Raw genomic sequence first — 18,242 nt, 5'->3', positions numbered from 1 at the left:
AATGGTGGTTTCCAGACCTTCTTCACCGGTCACTCAAACCACACATCAGGCTGCCTTATCGTCTGGACCTGCTCACGAAGTTCAGAGGGCAGATATCTCATCCCAACCTCTCATCGTTGAGTTTGGCAGCATGGCTCCTGAGCTAGTGCAATATGGACACTTGAACCTACCTCAGGACTGTATGGAAATCCTGAAAGAAGCAAAGCGCCCTTCCACACGATCGGCTTATGCAAGCAAGTGGAAGAGATTCTGTGTGTGGTGTTTAGACAACAACATTGACCCGGTATCCTGTGGAGAGGAATCTATCCTGCCATACTTGCTAAGTTTGGCAAAATCGGGCTTACAATTGTCATCAATAAAGGTACACTTGGCGGCTGTAACGGCATACAGAAAGTGCCCTTCACAAACTTCCTTTTTTCGGATTCCAATTATTAAGGACTTCCTGGAAGGTTTAAAAAAGGTCTTTCCTCCCGTTAGAAAGCCATCTCCTCCATGGGAACTGAATGTTGTCCTATCGCGTCTGATGCTACCTCCATTCGAGCCAATACATAAGGCATCACTTCAACATCTCACATGGAAAACTGCTTTTCTGGTGGCAATCACTTCAGCGCGTAGGGTCAGCGAAATCCAGGCCCTTTGCGCTCAAGAGCCCTACACGGTTTTTCATTCTGCGAAAGTGGTAATGAGGACTCATCCAAAATTTTTACCAAAAGTCGTCTCCGACTTTCATGTGAACCAAACCATTTCATTACTAACTTTCTTTCAAAATCCAACTACTCCTGCTGAGAGAACTCTGCACTCTCTGGATGTAAAGAGGGTTTTGAAATTTTACTTGGACAGGACAAAATGCTTACGTAAATCACAACAGCTCTTTGTTAACTATGGCCCAGTTAGAACAGGGTTGGGCACGTCTAAGCAATCTTTATCCAGGTGGATTGTTTCATGTACAATGTTATGTTATCAGTTAGCGAACAAATCCATTGGTGGTAGGCCAAAAGCCCACTCTACTAGAGGGAAGGCAGCTACTGCAGCCTTGATGAGAAATGTCCCTTTGGCAGAAATATGCAAGGCTGCCACTTGGAAGTCGGTCCATACCTTTACTCAGCATTACTGCCTTGATACAGACGCTAGGGCAGATGCGCAGGTTGGACAGGCCTTGCTTAAGAATTTATTTGCATGACTCATGTTTTTTGTCAGTATTCTTCTGTCTACTTCACCGCTGTTATGGGGATGGGCTTGCTACTCTATTCAGTGCTTATGACTATACATGGAAATCCCCTACAAGAGAAGGAATGGTTTCTTACCTGTAACTCCAGTTCTCTCGTAGGGGTATTTCCATGATAGTCATAAGCAACCCTCCCTCCTCCCCGGTGGAGTTGACATAGAACAGTTTGCCATAAATATTATCGATGTTGGTACTCCAACAAATGTTTTGTTCCTTCATGTCAGGTTACAAGCCTTCAAAAAGAACTGAGGCAACTGCCTTTTGCTGTGCATGATGGGAAACAGGAAGACTTTACTTTCTTAAAGGCACAGCTCTATTTACATTCTGTATAATGGCAGCCTATGGGCAACACTGCCCTGCATTGTTTTATTCTCATGAGAGGTGTAAATAGAATATGAGAATGTATTTGTTATTACATTTCTAGAATAAATAGATGTTTAAACGTGAATTTACACTACATCTGTTTTTTCTTTTTAACAATTTGGCCTGTGTAGCTGTTCACATAGGCTGCACAGTGTTATTCTTAAGTGTTTTTTTGACAGACCTTTTTTCAAAGGGCTGGTATTTGCACTTAAGAATATACTTCACATCAGTGCTCCGGGGTCCCCGCAGGCGCGCAGAACTATTCAGTGCTTATGACTATCATGGAAATACCCCTACGAGAGAACTGGAGTTACAGGTAAGAAACCATTCCTTCCTTGTGTTATCTGTGTGCAGGGGAGATGTTGGGTGTGGGGGTGTGTGTCTCTGTGTGTCTGTGTGTGTGTGTGGTTGTCCAGTATGTGTGTGAGTGTGGGGAGAGAAAACAGGTTATATGAAGCCACATGGTGTGGAAGGCTTCAGGCTCAAACAGGTGGCTTTCTGGTCTTTGACAGCCCATAACTGATGACTCCCTGTTGGGTCACCCCGGATGTCAGTTGAAGTAGTGAGTAGGCCATTTGGTGACAAAGGGAGTCAACCAGAGTTAGTGTGCTGAGATGCAGTAGGTCACGTGACCTCTTGCAAGTGCAGTGTTTTCTGTTGCTCACTCTTGTGGCCTTTGAGTCGGCCATTAGTGAGATCTTTATACATGAGGGTGGGGTTTCAGGAAATCAGGTTGAAGTTTGGCTGGTGCACTGCAGAGTACAAAGTCATTGGTCACATTTTACAGCAAGATGTACCTTTTGTATAATTTGTGAACATGAGCAGCATTTCAGGTAGATTTGTTTACCTGGGCAAACCATTTGGGTAGTTTTTAGGTGTGAAACTACAAATCCCAACACCAGTGGCAGTGTTTTGAATGCGAGTGGCCGTTCATTTACCGTCAACGTTCTTCAAATATTTCAGGTAATTTTTTTTTATCCAAGCGGACCATTCAGGTAATTTTTTAGCACTAAACGGCACATCCAAAAAAGAGTACAAGTGTTTTTGAATGCATCTGACCTCAGATCACCTAGAAATTACGTTGTCGAGTTGAATGCTTTCCCAGCGGACCATTCGAGTATTTTTTTAGTGTGAAGTGAATTTTGCATAATTACCCATAATTGTGCAGTAATTGCCCTATAGCAAATTATTTGAGTTTCACACTTACCTGCTATAATGCAATTGGTCACATTCTCCATGTGAGCCATTTTGTCTTCTGGAATACAGTTTCTGTACTTGAACGGTCACTGGTTAGATTTATGTGGGCTGGATGGTGGGAAGTAGGCAGGGTAGGCATTGACTCCTGTTGTAATATCACGTTTTCCCTAGTACAGAGATCTTTCATAAAATAGTATAAAATGTGTGTTTTCGAATAAGTGACAAGTGAATAATTGTCGTTACCTCGAATGCATGTTCATAGCATGTGTTTACATGTTACAAGTATGTCATAAAATGGTTATAATCAAGCTTAAGCATGCAGTTATGATAGTAAAACATATTTTGAGCATATAATTATTAGGCATTACTAACACACATAATTTCTAGGTTAGTGACTGTGGAACTCAGTTTTCATTATTTTGCAAAATCAGTATTGCTAAACAACTCAGCAGTGTCTGCAAGGGCACTTTTGCTTATTGTTTATTCTGATAATGTTCAACAAGCTCCCTGACTACGTTTTATTTAATAATTACTCTAAACAATTGTAGACGAGCTTCCAGTGTAAGTTTGTTTAATAATTATACTAACAGTTTCAAAACGTTTGCTGTCCAAAGCTTATAAAAACCGTAAGTATCAGGCTAGAGATTAGAGAGGAGCTTTGCGCCAGGGTCATCGGACAGGAGAGGCATGACTTCAGCACTAACTCTAATTGAAGGTGATGTCTGGTGGATGGCCTTTACAGGTTGTGCATTTTTCTGCATCTTTTGACTGAGACAGCAGGCTTGATATCCAGACAGAACAATGGGAACTTATTGTTGTCAAAACAAGAATGCGAAGGTGCACCATCTATATAACTCAGAATTGGGCTGCAGTTTACTTACACATCTCTTAAAACAAACACAACACCGAGAAATAGCACAAAGAAGGTGTTTGGACTATTAAATGTAATGACCATGTTAAAATGTTTCCTGGTGTTTTCATTACTTGTAAACTGCTTTGCTGCAATACTGTTTTTTGGGTGTTACGATTCATATCATAGGCACTAGGTTAGGATTTTTAAAATAAACATTCTGAATGCATATTGTGTTTCCTAGTGCTGTTTGAGTGCTTTATTCATATACACAAGGGGGTGTTCACTGTTTGTCCCTCACCTATCCTATGAGACTGATTGTTACCCGAAACACTTATTATGCTAATATTTCTCAGGTGTGGCAGCAGTGTCATCTATGAGGGCCAGCTTCAAGCCCTGTGACACCTATACCTGTCTTAGGCCAGTGTCAGTGACGGACCCACAACGTGTTTGCATGTAGTGCCTTGAGCGTGACCATGACCCAAAGTCGTGCTCCGACTGTCACACGATGAACGAAAACGCTTTGAGGGAGCGCTTCATCAAGCTCATGGCGGTCCTTAGTGCGATTCAGCCCTAGTCGAGGTCCCGGTTGAGAGGAAGATCCTAGGATCGGTAGCAGAGTCTGAGGTCGTTGTCCTATGCTAAATCTTCAGAACATTCAGATAAGTGAAAATACAAGAAGAAGAAGAGGAAGAAGCGTACTTCGACTTCTCATCATCTGTCGACCAACGAAGCACCCACATTTGAGGCCTAGCTCAGCAGTTGAGCCTGTGTCTGGGCCAACTACGTGTTTTCCAGAGTTTTGGGAGCCGGAACGACCCCCTCCTAACCCTTTTTGAGATTTATGATGCCATGGGTGGCCCAAACCCTCTGGTGCACCTTTGGGCCCCATGTGGTTGGCATGGGCTCCTGCTGTTTCCACACCAGTGGCTCCAGCACCACTGGGGCCCCAAGAATCCACTTCTGGATCCGGACTGATGCCTGTCATGCCACCTTGACCTTCCCCGGCGCTGGTCCTGATGCTGATGCCCAATGGCGGTGCCATCCCAATTTTAATCCCGATTCCGATACAGAGCTGGAGGGGCATCAGTCAACGCCGTATACGGCACCATCAGGTGCTTTACCTCCCAGGTTAGATCCTGAGCCCTCTTTCCATGGGCTTCGTCTCAGGGAGGAATAAGAGGGGTCAGTGAACCTTGAAACTGAGGAACTGGATGAAGCCAGTGGCCTGGATACTTCCCCAAATGCTGGCATGATTTCTCCCTTACCTTGGCAACAGAGGAGGGGGAATCTTTTGCGATGGTGGTGCGGAGGGCTGCTGAGGTCCACAACCTTCAGCTACCCTTGGTGGTGGTTAAGACTAAGGTCTTGACAGAGGTGCTTCAGCCGGAAATCGTGGCTAAGGAAGAGGTTACCAACCACTCCAGTTCCCACCCAGCCACGTGCTGCTCATATCCCTACACGGTTTCTACAAGCCACAGGAATCAGGCAGCCAGAGGTCGGGTCAGTACACCACTCCTAATGCAGCTGGAGCCTCCAAACACTCCTAATCTGCCCTTATAGCATCACAGGCACCCAGTTCGTGCAGGATCTGTCATCACCTGCCCTTCTGGCAGTCCATCACATCGGACAGGTGAGTTCTGCAGTTGGTCCAAAAGGATTACTCCCTCCACTTCCTGACTACTCTTTCCTACATGTCACCATCTCAAGACAGGCTGACGGAGGATCATCTTTCTCTTGTCCGCTAGAAAGTTGCAGTTTTCTTGGCCAAGGGAGCCATAGAGAGGGTACCGATACCAGAGTACGTTGTGATTTACTAATCCCACTACTTTCTGGTGCCGAACAAGGATGGAGGCCTTCATCCTATTCTAGATCTGCAACCCCTCAAATACTTCCTTAAGAAGGAGAAATTCAAAATGCTCACCTTGGCTCAGGTTCTCTCTGCCCTGTACCCAGGAGACTGGATGGTAGAGTTGGACTTGCAGGACACACTTTCATGGCCCGGTCCTGGCTGCCCACAGACATTACCTGTGGTTCACAGTTGACCACAAGCATTTTCAGTTTGTTGTGCTCTCTATTGGCCTCTTAGGTGTTCATCAAGGTGGTTGCAGCTCATCTGCCAAGTTCAGGGGTGTCATTCTTCCCCTATCTCAGTGACTGGCTATTGAAGGTGAGCTCCCCCCAGGCTGTCTCGGGCTTATCCTCCCAAGAAGTGAGTCCAGGATAATCAGGCTATGATGCTGATGTCACCTCTATCCTGGATTTTGGTGAGACAGACTAAGAGACTGTTGGGAATTATGGCCTCCTGCATTCTGAAGGTGACAAATGCACATTGGCTTATGTGGGCTCTGCAGCGGGACGTGAAGTTCCAGTGGGCACACATTAGGGGAATCTCTCCGAAATGGTCCAGCTCTCAGAGGGAACTGCAAAAGATCTGCAGTGGTGGCTGAAGAACAACTGTTGGGTCAGTGGCAGATCTCTCTCCCTTCCCCAACCAGATCTCACAGTAGTGACAGATGCATCAACTCCTGGGATAGGACAGCTATCTGGGAGAGGTGGAAATTAGAGGACTCTGGTCTCCAGCAGACTCCTGACTCCACATCAATCTGCTGGAGTTACAGGCGATGTGACTGGGGTTGAAGGCCTACTTTTCAACAAAGGGAGGCTGATGCAGGTGTTCATGGGCAATACCACCGCTATGTGGTACTGCAACAACCAGGGAGGGGAAGGGTTTTTGACCCTTTGTCTGGAGGCCCTGCGTCTCTGCACATAGCTGGAACAGCAGGACATAACAATGGTGGTTCAACACCTGGCAGGTTCTCTGAAAGCCAGGGCGGACAAACTCAGCCATTGATGCCTAGCCTGATCACGAGTGGCATCTCCAACCGGAGTTGGCACAAGGACTCTTTCAGGAGTGAGGAGAGCCCTGGTTAGACCTGTTCGCCTCCACCGAGAATGCGCAATGCCAGCAGTTTTGCGTGCTGGAGTTTCCACGGCGGCTCTCGCTCTCCAACACTTCATCTAGAGTGAAGCTCAGGCCTCCTGTACACCTTCCTGCCTATACCACTCTTGCCCAGAGTTCTCAAGAAGACCAAGAACGACTGGGCCAAATTCATCTTTGTGGCACTGGATTGGGCATGGAGTCTCTGGTATCCCGAGCTACTGAGCATGGCAATCGATCCTCCGATCAGGCTGCCCCTTCATGAGGATCTTCTGTCGCAGCAGCAGGGGAAGATTCTCCACCCGAACCTGTCCAGTCTGTGCCTTCTTGCGTGGAGATTGAGCAGCGCCAGTTGACAGCTTTTGAAGTCTGTGATGTTATCTTGGCAGCCAGGTGTTCCTCCACCAAGATGGTGTACGCCTGCTGTTCTAAGAAATTTGTGGCTTGGTGTTCTGACAAATGTTGATCCCTGTTCTGCTCCTATTTATCAGATTCTCAGGTTCGTCTGTTCATTCTCTTTCTTGCGCCACAGGGCTCTGCTCTGGACACTTTCAAAGGTTATCTTTCTGCTATCTCTGCATTCTTCAGCCTACCAAATCACAACACCCTCTTTTCAAATCTCCTTTTGAATCTAGTGCTTACATTCTTAATGTGCGCTCCCTTTGAGCCACTTCATAATTGTCCCCTGCGGTTACTCACGATCAGAACAGCTTTCCTCCTGGTTATAACATCTGCCCAACAAGTCAGTCAATTACAGGCCTTATCAACTAAACTGCCCTGTTTATCCATTCATACTGACAAATTGGTGCTTTGCGCATGGGCTTCCTTTCTTCCAAAGGTGCCCATGCCCATTCATGTAGGTCAGTTCATCACCTTGCCTACTTTGTGAGCTCCCCTCACCCTTCCAAGGATGAGGAGTGCCTCATTCGTCTGGACCCCAGACAAGCGTTGTATTTCTGCCTTGCCCACAGGGAAACATCCTTTTTTACGACTTTTTTTTTTTACGAAGGTCGTGGTTAACGAAAGCGCAACAACGCTTTTTTTAACCCCGACTTCGGTTTTTTGTGCCTTAACTACGTATGTTCTGAACAACGAACATGCGTGGTTAAGGTACAATGAAGGGACTTGGCGAAGGTAAGTGGTGGGTTTAGGTTTTGGGGAGGGGGTGGGGGGTTTTAGGTTTTGGGGTGGGGTTGGGGGGGTGGGGCGTTTTTGATTTTGGGGAGTGGGTGGGGGGGTCAAGGGGTTTTAGGTTTTGGGGTGGGGTTTGGGGGGTGGGGCGTTTTTGGTTTTGGGGAGTGGGTGGGGGGTCAGGGGGTTTTAGGTTTTGGGGTGGGGTTGGGGGGGTGGGGTGAGGGATGTAGGGTGAATGGTGCCTATTGCTAATGATTTTATCAGGAATGCCTTTACAACGAAATATCGTTGTTAAGGCATTCGTGGTAAAATCATTAGTAGTAGCAATGAGGTCGGTGTTCCGACCTCGTTGTTAAGGCAGTTGTTTTTTTTGCAGTCGTTGTTTCGTCGTATATTCTTGCCCACACACTTGAATTTTGAGTGGAGGCGGAACTCTTCATGGGATATGTCAGAGCTAAAAAGGGTTGTGCTGTTGAGAAAAGGACCATCTGCAGTCGTGCTCTGCATTAAAATCTGCTACAATTTGGCCAAGAAGCAACCCTCTCAGGGCTTGCATGCTCATTCCACCAGAGCCAAAGCTGCAACCACAGCGTCCAGCCCTGGGTATCTGCCAGGCATCAACATGGGCCTCCCTGCACATGTTTACCAAACGCTCCTGCCTATACAGTCAGGTCCATCGTGACGGGCATGTTGCCCGTTCGAGCCTACAGGACTTCCTTGTCTGAAATTGGTCTGCAGACCCTCCTCCAGGGGTGGTTTTGCTTGGGTATCTATTCTAAGGTATGGAACCTGCAGCTAGAAGTCTCTGTCAGACGAACAAGTTACTTAACTTCTGTGATGCCTTATCTGGTAAACTTCACTGGAACTTCAGGTCCCACCGCAGAACCCTCATATGCCATCAGGCATGTTTTACTAACTGGATGCAGGAGGCCATGAGGCCCAGTAGCTTTTGAGTCTGTCTCACAGAAATCCAGGATAGATGCCTAAACATTGGAATCATAACCTGAATATCCTGGACTCGCTGCTTAGGAGGATAGTCTTGAAACTGCATTGTGTCCAGAACAGCTCCAATGAAAGGGACTGTTTGAGAGGGACTCAGGTGCGACTTGGGCATGTTAATAGTGAATCCCTGCGAATGCAGAAGGTTCGCCATAGTCTGAAGGTGGATGACAACAGCCTGGGGCGAAGGAGCCTTCAACAGCCAGTCGTCAAAGTAAGGGAAGACATACTCCTAGTCTGAGCAGATGAGCTGCAACCACCGCCATCACCTTTGTGAACACCCCAGGGGCACTGTTTTAAAAAAAATATGTTTTATTAATTTTATATAGCAGATATACAATACAAGCCGTTAGCATAAAATGTTACAGGAACATATTTATCTGATTGAGATTGCTTAGAACCAAACAAAACAAACCCCCTTCCCCCATGCACACCTGTAGAAACATTTATGGCATTCATCACATTCTAAAATTATTACCCACTGCTTTGCTCGTTGTGTTATATATTTTTACCCCAGGGGCACTGGTAGGCCGAAGGGTAGCACAGTAAACTGAAAGTGCTCGTGGCCTACCTTGAACTGCAAGTAGCGCCTGTGGGCAGGCCGGATGGGGATGTGTAAATGTGCATCCTGCAAATCCAACGCTACCATCCAGTCTCCTTGGTCTAGGGAAGACAAGACCTGAGCCAGAGTGAGCTGAACCACTGCCTACTTCTGATATTGGGACCCTTTCTATGGCTCCCTTGGCCAAGAGAGCCATAATTTCCTCGAGGAGCAAAACCAAATGATCCTCCATCAGCCGTTGATTGGGGAGGGAAATTCTGGAAGGGGAAGGAAAAGCCCTTCTGTATGATGTACAAGACACATTTGTCCAATGTTATGGACCGCTAGTGAGGAAGATGAAATTGAATACTCCCTCCAACTGGACGTACATGGTCTTGCAGAATCACACTAGGAGGACTTGGACACTGTGAAGGTTGGGAGCTGGGTGGTGGACGACTTCTGGCCAAACCCTCTTGGTCTGAAGGCATCACAAGCGCCTCCCCATGCAAGATGTTGGCCTGGTGGAGGACAGTGGCTGATCTGTGGATGGTGTGGTGCCACGCCCCTTCCAAAGCCTCGAAAGGGGCGACAGACAGACTGTTGGCAAGGGGTCACCGTCCGGGAGTCCTTAAAGCGCTCCCATGCAGTCTGCCCTTTCACCAAAAAGGCAGGTCCCATCGAAGGGCATGTCCATGAGGTTTGCCTGGACATCCCCCGAAAAGCCAGAGGTAAGTAGCCAGGCGTGGCGTCGAAGGGCACTGTTGAGGAAATCGCCCTGCACTGCGAGTCCGTCATGTCCAAACCACACCTTATTGTAAACTTGGCTGCATCTCTCCCATCTTTGAGTGCCTGAGAGAGAGTGGCCCGTGCATCCTCCTGGACCTGAAAACAGCACCTGTGCCTCCGTATCACATAAGTTATGGGGAAATACGGCCCAATAAGCATGAGGTGGTCACCGACCTCAATGCCAGGCTGGAGGAAGAAAACATCTTCATCCCAGATTGGTCCAGCCTCTTGGATTCCCTATCTGGGGGAGCAGAAGGGAAGGTGCCATGAGAAGTGGAGGCCTGGACCACCAAGCTCTATGGGGTGGGGTGTTGTGTGAGGAAGCTAGGGTCGCCCATTGCTGATCAATGGCAGTGGCCAATTGTCCTGTTTACAGGTGGCCCTGTGCTGGGTTTGGACCATGTCCCCAGCAGCATATCGGTGAGGGCTTCATTAAAGGGCAACATCGGTTCCGATGTGGAAGACCCTGGCTGAAGAACCTCTGTCAGGAGGTCAGTCGTGACCGGCACCGTAGGTCCAGGACCTCCGCTACCCTACGCATCACCATTGTGTACGATGCACCCTCCTCCGTATCCACAGTAGGAGGTGAGCGCATGCCAGTATCTGAAGAGGTGTCCAGTCCACTGGCTTCTCCTAAATTCTTATACCAGTCCATAGGTTCTAATTGGGGCTCTAGGGGGCCCTGAGACCCCTCCCATTCCTCACCAGTGTCTGGCTCTTCGAATAAATGCTTAGGCAATGGACTGGCACCTGTGGGCGTTGTTGGCTCTGGATAATCGATGCTGAGAATGGGGCTTGCGCCACGGGTGGGCGCCGGGAGTGTCGATGTTGGAAGCAGTGCCGGAGGATGTTGACTGTGTGGACCTGGCACTGTTCCGGATCCGATATCGGATCCACAAGACCCCATTGGAGCCAAGACCAAAGCTGCTAACGTGGAATCTGATGGGGCTTCTGCTGACCCTGCGGAGCCCGAAGGCGCTCGAGTGGGGCCAGCCTGCTCAAATAAGAGACTCATGGGCTTGTAAAAGTCTTTAAGTTGAGTGGGGGTCACTCCGGCTTCCGGAAATGGAGGAAGGCACGGAGTCAGCCCTGGCAACTGTTCATTGGAACTTTGCTTGGAACGTCGACATTCCTGACTCACATTGTTGGCCGATGGTCAATGGGACGTCGAAGTCCGCTTGGACTTCTTCATTTTGTGCCTCTTCCCTGAGTGCCTGGAGGACCTTGAGTGGGATGAAGAGGATTTGGGGCTCCTGGAGCAGCTCTTGGACCGGAACCGGAACCGGGACCTCCAAGGAGCCACGCCCACCGATGTCGACTGCCGGGCCGCCATTAGCTTCAGGGACCGCTCTCTTAAAGCTTTTAGAGCCATGGCCTGGCAGTTGGAACATGACCTTGAGTCGTGGTCTTGGTCAAGGCACCAGAGACATACCTGGTGAGTGTAATGTACTAACATGGTGCAGTGGGTGGTGCCTCACAGCTTGAACCCCATCTTCCACTAAGTCATCTTGCACATAACGAAAAAGGTCAAAAAAGGCTTGTCAAAAAGGACAGAGGGTTGCTCTGTTCTGGAGCTACGTTTTAACCGGTGTAGAAGGAAAAGAACTGACGTACAGGCACTTGGGTGGTGCCTTTATAGGTGAGCGTAACATCACAGACGGCTCCAATGACACCGTCACGTAGATCCGAACAACGCCACGTGATGGCGCTTGTTGGGGTATTGCTCTGCAAAAGTTCCAGATTCCAAGCTGATACCAGGAAATTCCAAAGGTAAGGAATCTGTAGCTAGAGTCTCTACCAGATAATGAGTTACCAAAGGTAAGTAACCTGTTCAGTATTACTTAAAATGCCAAATAAGATTGTGACTCTTAAATATGCTCTTTGTTTTAATTTAATTTAATGTTAATGTAATGTTGTTTTAACTCCTCCATGTATTGCATTGTTTCTTGAAGGCTTCACCTGCACAACCAACACCACATACTCAAAATACAGGAGGGCGTAGAAGAAGAGCAGCAAGTGATGACCCTGATGAGAAACGGAGGAAATTTTTAGAACGAAACCGTGCTGCTGCTTCAAGGTGCAGACAAAAAAGAAAAGTCTGGGTGCAGTCGTTAGAAAAGAAGGCAGAAGACCTGAGCTCATTCAATGTGCAATTACAGGTATGGTTTATTACACACACACTATTAAAATGATGTTATGTTTGGATTATGAACATCATTTAGTGATTTTACTCCCATTAATTAGTAATTTATGATGACTTTGACCAGAAGTTCACGAACAAAGAACAAAGGCTAAAGTGATGCTGTAATTAGGTATGATGATAATATCTTCCGTTGCATTAAAAAACCCTCAGAGGTTCACTGAAAAAAACAAAAGTTATAGTGATATTATAGGTAGTTGAAAATGTCAGTTGAAACATAACGTTTTAAACTTTAAAAAACAATGAAATTCAACAGTTATAATTATTTCAAGTAACTATAACTTGCTCCTACACCATGCATTGCTTATGATTCCACATATTACATCACTCATGACATCTTCAGTTATATCATTGATAACATCACTGGTGACAATATGAAATTACATAATTGAAGACAGCACTGTGCATCTCCCAACACACTCATGGGAACTGCAGAGCTGATCAGATTTAGCAGTCTAACACAATGTTTGAAAATATGCACTTGTTTCTCACTTCCTCATCCATCACGCCACTAGGTGTTGCATTCCATAAGACGATAACCGCTCCTCAGTGGTCACCATGCATGAAATACAAATATTTCCTTCATAGGTTCATAACAAACACACTTCCAACCACACAACCATGCACTGGAGTGTGCTACCAACATGGACAAGTGCTTCAGTGCCCCAAGGAAAGATAATAAGCGGCATACAAATAATGTATTATACAAAAACAATTAAAAAAAATTCTAACAAAACACATCTTTCTCAATATATACATAAAACAGTTAGTCTGAGGCACAGCGACCAATAAGCTGTTAGGATGAATTTATGGTAAGCTAGACGTGACACCCAATAAAGCTGGAATGGGTCTGATGGTGAACCTCAACTCAACAAGTGTATAGAACACAAAAACTTTTATTATACACCCATAGGGTTTTAACTGCCTCCTTAAAAAAGCAACTTAAGTCTTTTCTTAAATTCCAACTTAAAGCTACAGTCATTAAAGGATCACCATTGTAAATGTCCTTTAGAAAATTGGATCAAGTACTGCTTACGCCAAGGTCTCTCCAATGTCTGCTTGTTCCAAGATCAAACATTTTGCACTTTCAATTGATTGTCAAGCGCTTTACAGCAAAGGTAAAATCTGACTATCTTATGTTTCAAATGGTTGGTACAGTCTTGTGTCTAGGTTTTGAAACTCTGTTCCTTGGAATGTTTAGTCTATTCAGAATCAACCTGAAATTTGCACATGCACTGAAACCTGGCTTTATTACAAGTTGGCTCCGATTCAGGACTGTTTTGGACTAGAGGTTTGCATTATGTGTGATGAGACACAGAAGGATTTCTTAGACTCCGTCAACAACAAATCTAATCTTTCTGAAGCACTCTTTATAAAAGAAGAAAGTCCCACAGGGCCTGAATAAATGCAACAACGCCATTTTGCCTAATCAAGCTGCATTTGGTGCAATGCAAGGATCTAGAATCAGTGATTTAAAGAATCAGTGGTGTAAATTAAAGTTTTTTGAGTAATGGCTAAGAAAATCCACTCAGCACTGAAAAAGGTTTTATTTGGTGCTGTACAGTTAGGGATTTGAACCTAGGGCTATGTTAATATGTTAACGAATAGGGTTAGATTTGAAATTAGGATGGTTAACGTACAGTTAGGTTTATGATGTAGTCCAGGTTTAGCATTATGTCTATGGGAAAATTAGAGTTAGGGTTTTACTTATGGGAGTGTTACAGACAAAGGTCCATGGCTGTTTCCAACAGTTGCCTCATTTCAATACTTTCCCATATTTGTCTCTGAAATGCCTTTGTCTTTTTGCTTCGTGACTGTTTGAGGGACCCCTAATTTAAGAAACCCCTTACCAGGCAGCACGTCTAGTTCTTGCCAGTGATGCTCTTGGTTTCCCCTAATATCTGGGTGAACTCTAAATGGGCATAACTGCAGGGATATGCCCTTCAACTGCTAGTGCGCCTGGTCCTTAGTAAGTAAACTTACAAGGGGAGGCGTATAGGTCGATGAACCTTTTGAATCGCATGGCGTATCCTAGTCATGCAGTGACCATTGAATCAAGAACCAACATCAATAATCAAGAAAAACACTCTATGAAACCACAAATAAAACCATACAAATCAAAAATAACTACTACTCAAGAAAAGGGTTAACAAGTTTTATTCCCTATTGCTTACAATTCTAAGTCATCTGTTAGTTCAAACTTTATTCAAATCAACTGTTTATTAATTCATTAGTTAAAATACATTGGGGGTCATTCCGGCCGGGGACCACGGAAGCACTGCCAACAGGCTGGCGGTGCTTCCCAGCCCATTCTGACCGCGGCGGTAAAGCCGCGGTCAGAAAAGGGGATCCGGCGGTTTCCCGCCGGATTTCCCCTGCATGGGCTGAATCTCCATGGCGGCGCTGCAAGCAGCGCCGCCATGGAGATTCCGACCCCCTTCCCGCCATCCTGTTTCTGGCGGTTTTTACCGCCAGGAACAGGATGGCGGGGAACGGGTGTCGTGGGGCCCCTGGGGGCCCCTGCACTGCCCATGCCACTGGCATGGGCAGTGCAGGGGCCCCCTAACAGGGACCCATAAAGATTTTCACTGTCTGCTTGGCAGACAGTGAAAATCGCGACGGGTGCAACTGCACCCGTCGCACCCCTGCAACTCCGCCGGCTCCATTCGGAGCCGGCTTCCTTGTTGCATGGCCTTTCCCGCTGGGCCGGCGGGCGCTCTTTTGGCGGTTGCCCGCCGGCCCAGCGGGAAAGCCAGAATGGCATCTGCGGTCTTCTGACCGCGGAGCGGCCATTTGGCGGTTCCCGCTAGCCGCCCGCCAGAGTCTGAATGACCCTCATTATCTCTTATAGAAAACACATGCAACAAATCAACACCATAAGCTATGAATATCAGCATTAATAATGTAATTCAGCAGTTAAGTTTGTCAGTCATTTGTCACCGTCAACGTCACCCCTAATAGCCTACCTAACCAAGATTAACATTAGCATAGGGGTCTTCATGAGAAAAACAATTTAGAGAAAACATAATTTGGAAAAATCTACCTCAGTGTGAATCTCTATAACAGCGCTGTTGGTACCTAGAAGAAAAGGCACAAAATCTTATTATAGCTACCTATCCAGGATGGCTCAGCAACAAGTCAGTCTTCGTCTTCAGGTCATCAGATAGTCAGTACAGATCAGGCTCACAGAGTATGAGCCCGATATCAGCAGCTTGGACAGCGTCTCCTGACGTCATCAATTTTCTCCCCGCAGTTCTGATTCTTCACCCCTTGTCATGACTTTTTATTACGGTCTCCCAGACCATCCCCCTAATTGCTAATTGGTCCGTCGGTCAACAGATATGACTTTAACCTATAGTTTTTATTTCCTGAATCTACTAATTTTAATAAACTTCAAATTACACGAAACGGATTGGTTCTTCTTGCGATGCCCTCATCATCCGGTCCTTCAGGTATCAAAATTGTTGTATATGGCTCTTCAGTCAGTGCCTCTTTTGTTCAAGTCCTGGGAAAGTACATTTAGCCTGCTCTACACGCAATTGTATCAAATTGTCTTCATCATCTCCTGTCGGTCGGTACATTGCAGAACATTCTAGCTAAATAACTTGAACTGCGAGCGGTTCAAGGCTGCAGTTCACGATTTCTAGTCCTTTGCAAGGCGTCCGGTTTCTCCATGTTCAGAGTGTGCAAGGCCTAGTGGGACTAGGCCTCCAGTTTAGCTAACTTAATACACAAAACGGAGGTTATACATCTCATTATGACTTATTACTATATTTTTCTCATATATTTTCATTATTTCTTTCATTTTCAGCTGTTTTAGTACACATGGTGATCATACCCAGAGGGCACATTTTTCAAACCTGCACATTATTTTTCTACGATTAATTTCTCTATGCGTTTTCACATTAGTAACATATAAATCATTATTAATTTTCTTAATTAGCATATCTGCTTCAACACAACCCATCACTCCTGCCCATTGTCGGCGTAAAACACAGTATCTGCATCCAGGTGAGGTGAGTGTTGTGGCAAGATGAACTAAGATGTAGCATGATTGCTGTACTCAGAAAGCAACTTGGTCAGCATGCCATCAACTTCCGGGACCCACTGCTTCTCCAGTGTCTGTTGAGGGATGGGGTTACCGCGGTAGGCGGTTTTTACCACCATTGTCAAAATGAGGGCCAATGTGTTTTATCTGTTATTTTCTTCACCGTTGAAGCAGTCGTAGTCCATGATGTTATATTTAGTCAGTTTCTAATATATAAAATACTCAATCTGCATCTCATTGTCTCAAATTACTGAAAAGAAAATTTCCCCATAGTTCCAGTAACCTATATGCACATTTTAAGAGGGCTGGGAGGATTAATTTGCATAACCATAATAGGCAATAGAAAGGTATTGAGGCCCCCAGACCACTCCTCTTAAATGTATGATTAGTTTTTTCTCTAGTAAACACTTTATTGCGTTTTTTACACTAATGACCTGAGAGGTGACAGAGTTGAGTAATTAGTTGATTTATGTTCCCCTTTTAAAATCTGCTGCTGGAGTGCGGCACAGGAGACCTCTAAGCGCACAGTTAATATAGCTGGATGTACCAAAGACTTAGCTTTTTTACTACTTATGTGGCTTTAATAGTTTACCACAAATATTAGGGTACCTTTGGTTCATTATATTTTCAGACTGCAGATTTGATATAGGCACTGTAGGATGTGTTACATTGAGTAATTTACCCCCACCAAACATAGAAATGGTGAATATGTATTGCAAATTACCTCAGAGTTATATGAAGGAACCCTCAATTTGGTCTGATTCTTCTCTATGTTTAGGAAGCTCCTTTGTTGCTTCAGTTTTTTACATTGTTTGGGAGGGGTAGTTTATTGCATGTAAATTTATGAATTGTTCATATGATCTTAGAATCTCTTGCAAGTAGTTTGAGTTAAAATCTACAATTCAAATTTCTATTATTAAATATATAAAATCTTCTGAAGGTTTTGTGAATTAGGTGAACAGATACAGTACTCGCAATATGTAGGGCCGAGTCCTCTGTTCTTACATCTTTAGAGTGTGTGTATTGTGATGTTAACAAGCGTTTTCTTCTCCCTCCAGAATGAAGTCACACTGCTTAGAAATGAAGTTGCACAGCTAAAACAGCTTCTTCTGGCTCATAAGGATTGTCCGGTAACAGTCATGCAGAAGAAAAGTGGCTATCATAGTGAGTAATCTTCAGTTTCCAAAGAGTTTTATTCCTTTAAGGAAAGCTTGATTAAGCTTTAATGAGAAAATACAAACCATGTCTCATTTCCTTGGAGAATTTCATAATTACAGTACACTGCAGAACATAAGACAATTTCCGCTTGCAAAGAATAGATTTCTAAAGGTGTCATTTTATGTGCATGTGCTGAAAAAGTTGCAGACACCATTTGCATATGCTTCAGCGCTTATCTCGTAAGCAGTCTCCTTACAGTCCTGCTTTTTGACCCTTTGGAGAGTCAGTGGTGCATTTTCCTGATGCTGGTTACTTCCTCATTGTGGGATCTGATATCTTATTTCATTTCTGGAAAAGATGCAACCAGAGTTTAAAACTATTCTGCTAACCCTTCTCAAGTTGAAGCCTTTTGACAGCTGTGTTGGATATTTTCTGACTTGTTCATGGAAATGATAAGCTAGGCATATGTCAGTTAGATGTATTCCTGTGATAGTTTTTCTTTCAAAATACTTCCTTATCCACATCGCATAGTATGGGTCTCTGATGTGGACATTAAATGAGAACAAACAAAGTTACTTAGGATAAAAGTGTAATTCCACATCTTTTTTTCGTCCCCTCTATACCAGTATTCAATGTGAAGACTTCTTTTCCCTCACACCAGGTTCAGAAATGGGACTGTTCAGTTACAACTGCCACACTTTTAGCACCATATGCAGCTGTTTCTTCTAGGCATTACTTTAGAATTGTAAAGGCACGTGGAAGCGACCTAGCAATTGCAGGCTGGTACCTACATTTTCTGA

At 45.2% G+C, this 18,242-nt stretch overlaps 1 protein-coding gene across 2 annotated transcripts in view; it reads left to right on the top strand.

The window, feature by feature from the left end:
* The window catches only part of ATF2 (activating transcription factor 2), a 379,503-nt gene that overhangs the window by 286,944 nt on the left and 74,317 nt on the right, over positions 1-18,242 (top strand). For both annotated transcript variants that reach the window (XM_069225391.1, XM_069225392.1), the window contains exons 11-12: positions 11,989-12,195; positions 17,343-17,448. In XM_069225391.1, coding sequence (XP_069081492.1) covers positions 11,989-12,195; positions 17,343-17,448 — 313 coding nt within the window. The remainder of the gene's footprint in view (positions 1-11,988; positions 12,196-17,342; positions 17,449-18,242) is intronic.

The sequence above is a fragment of the Pleurodeles waltl genome, chromosome 3_1, assembly GCF_031143425.1.
Source record: "Pleurodeles waltl isolate 20211129_DDA chromosome 3_1, aPleWal1.hap1.20221129, whole genome shotgun sequence".
In the NCBI taxonomy this organism is placed as follows: Eukaryota; Metazoa; Chordata; class Amphibia; order Caudata; family Salamandridae; genus Pleurodeles; species Pleurodeles waltl.
This window is presented reverse-complemented; position numbering and strand designations above follow the sequence as displayed.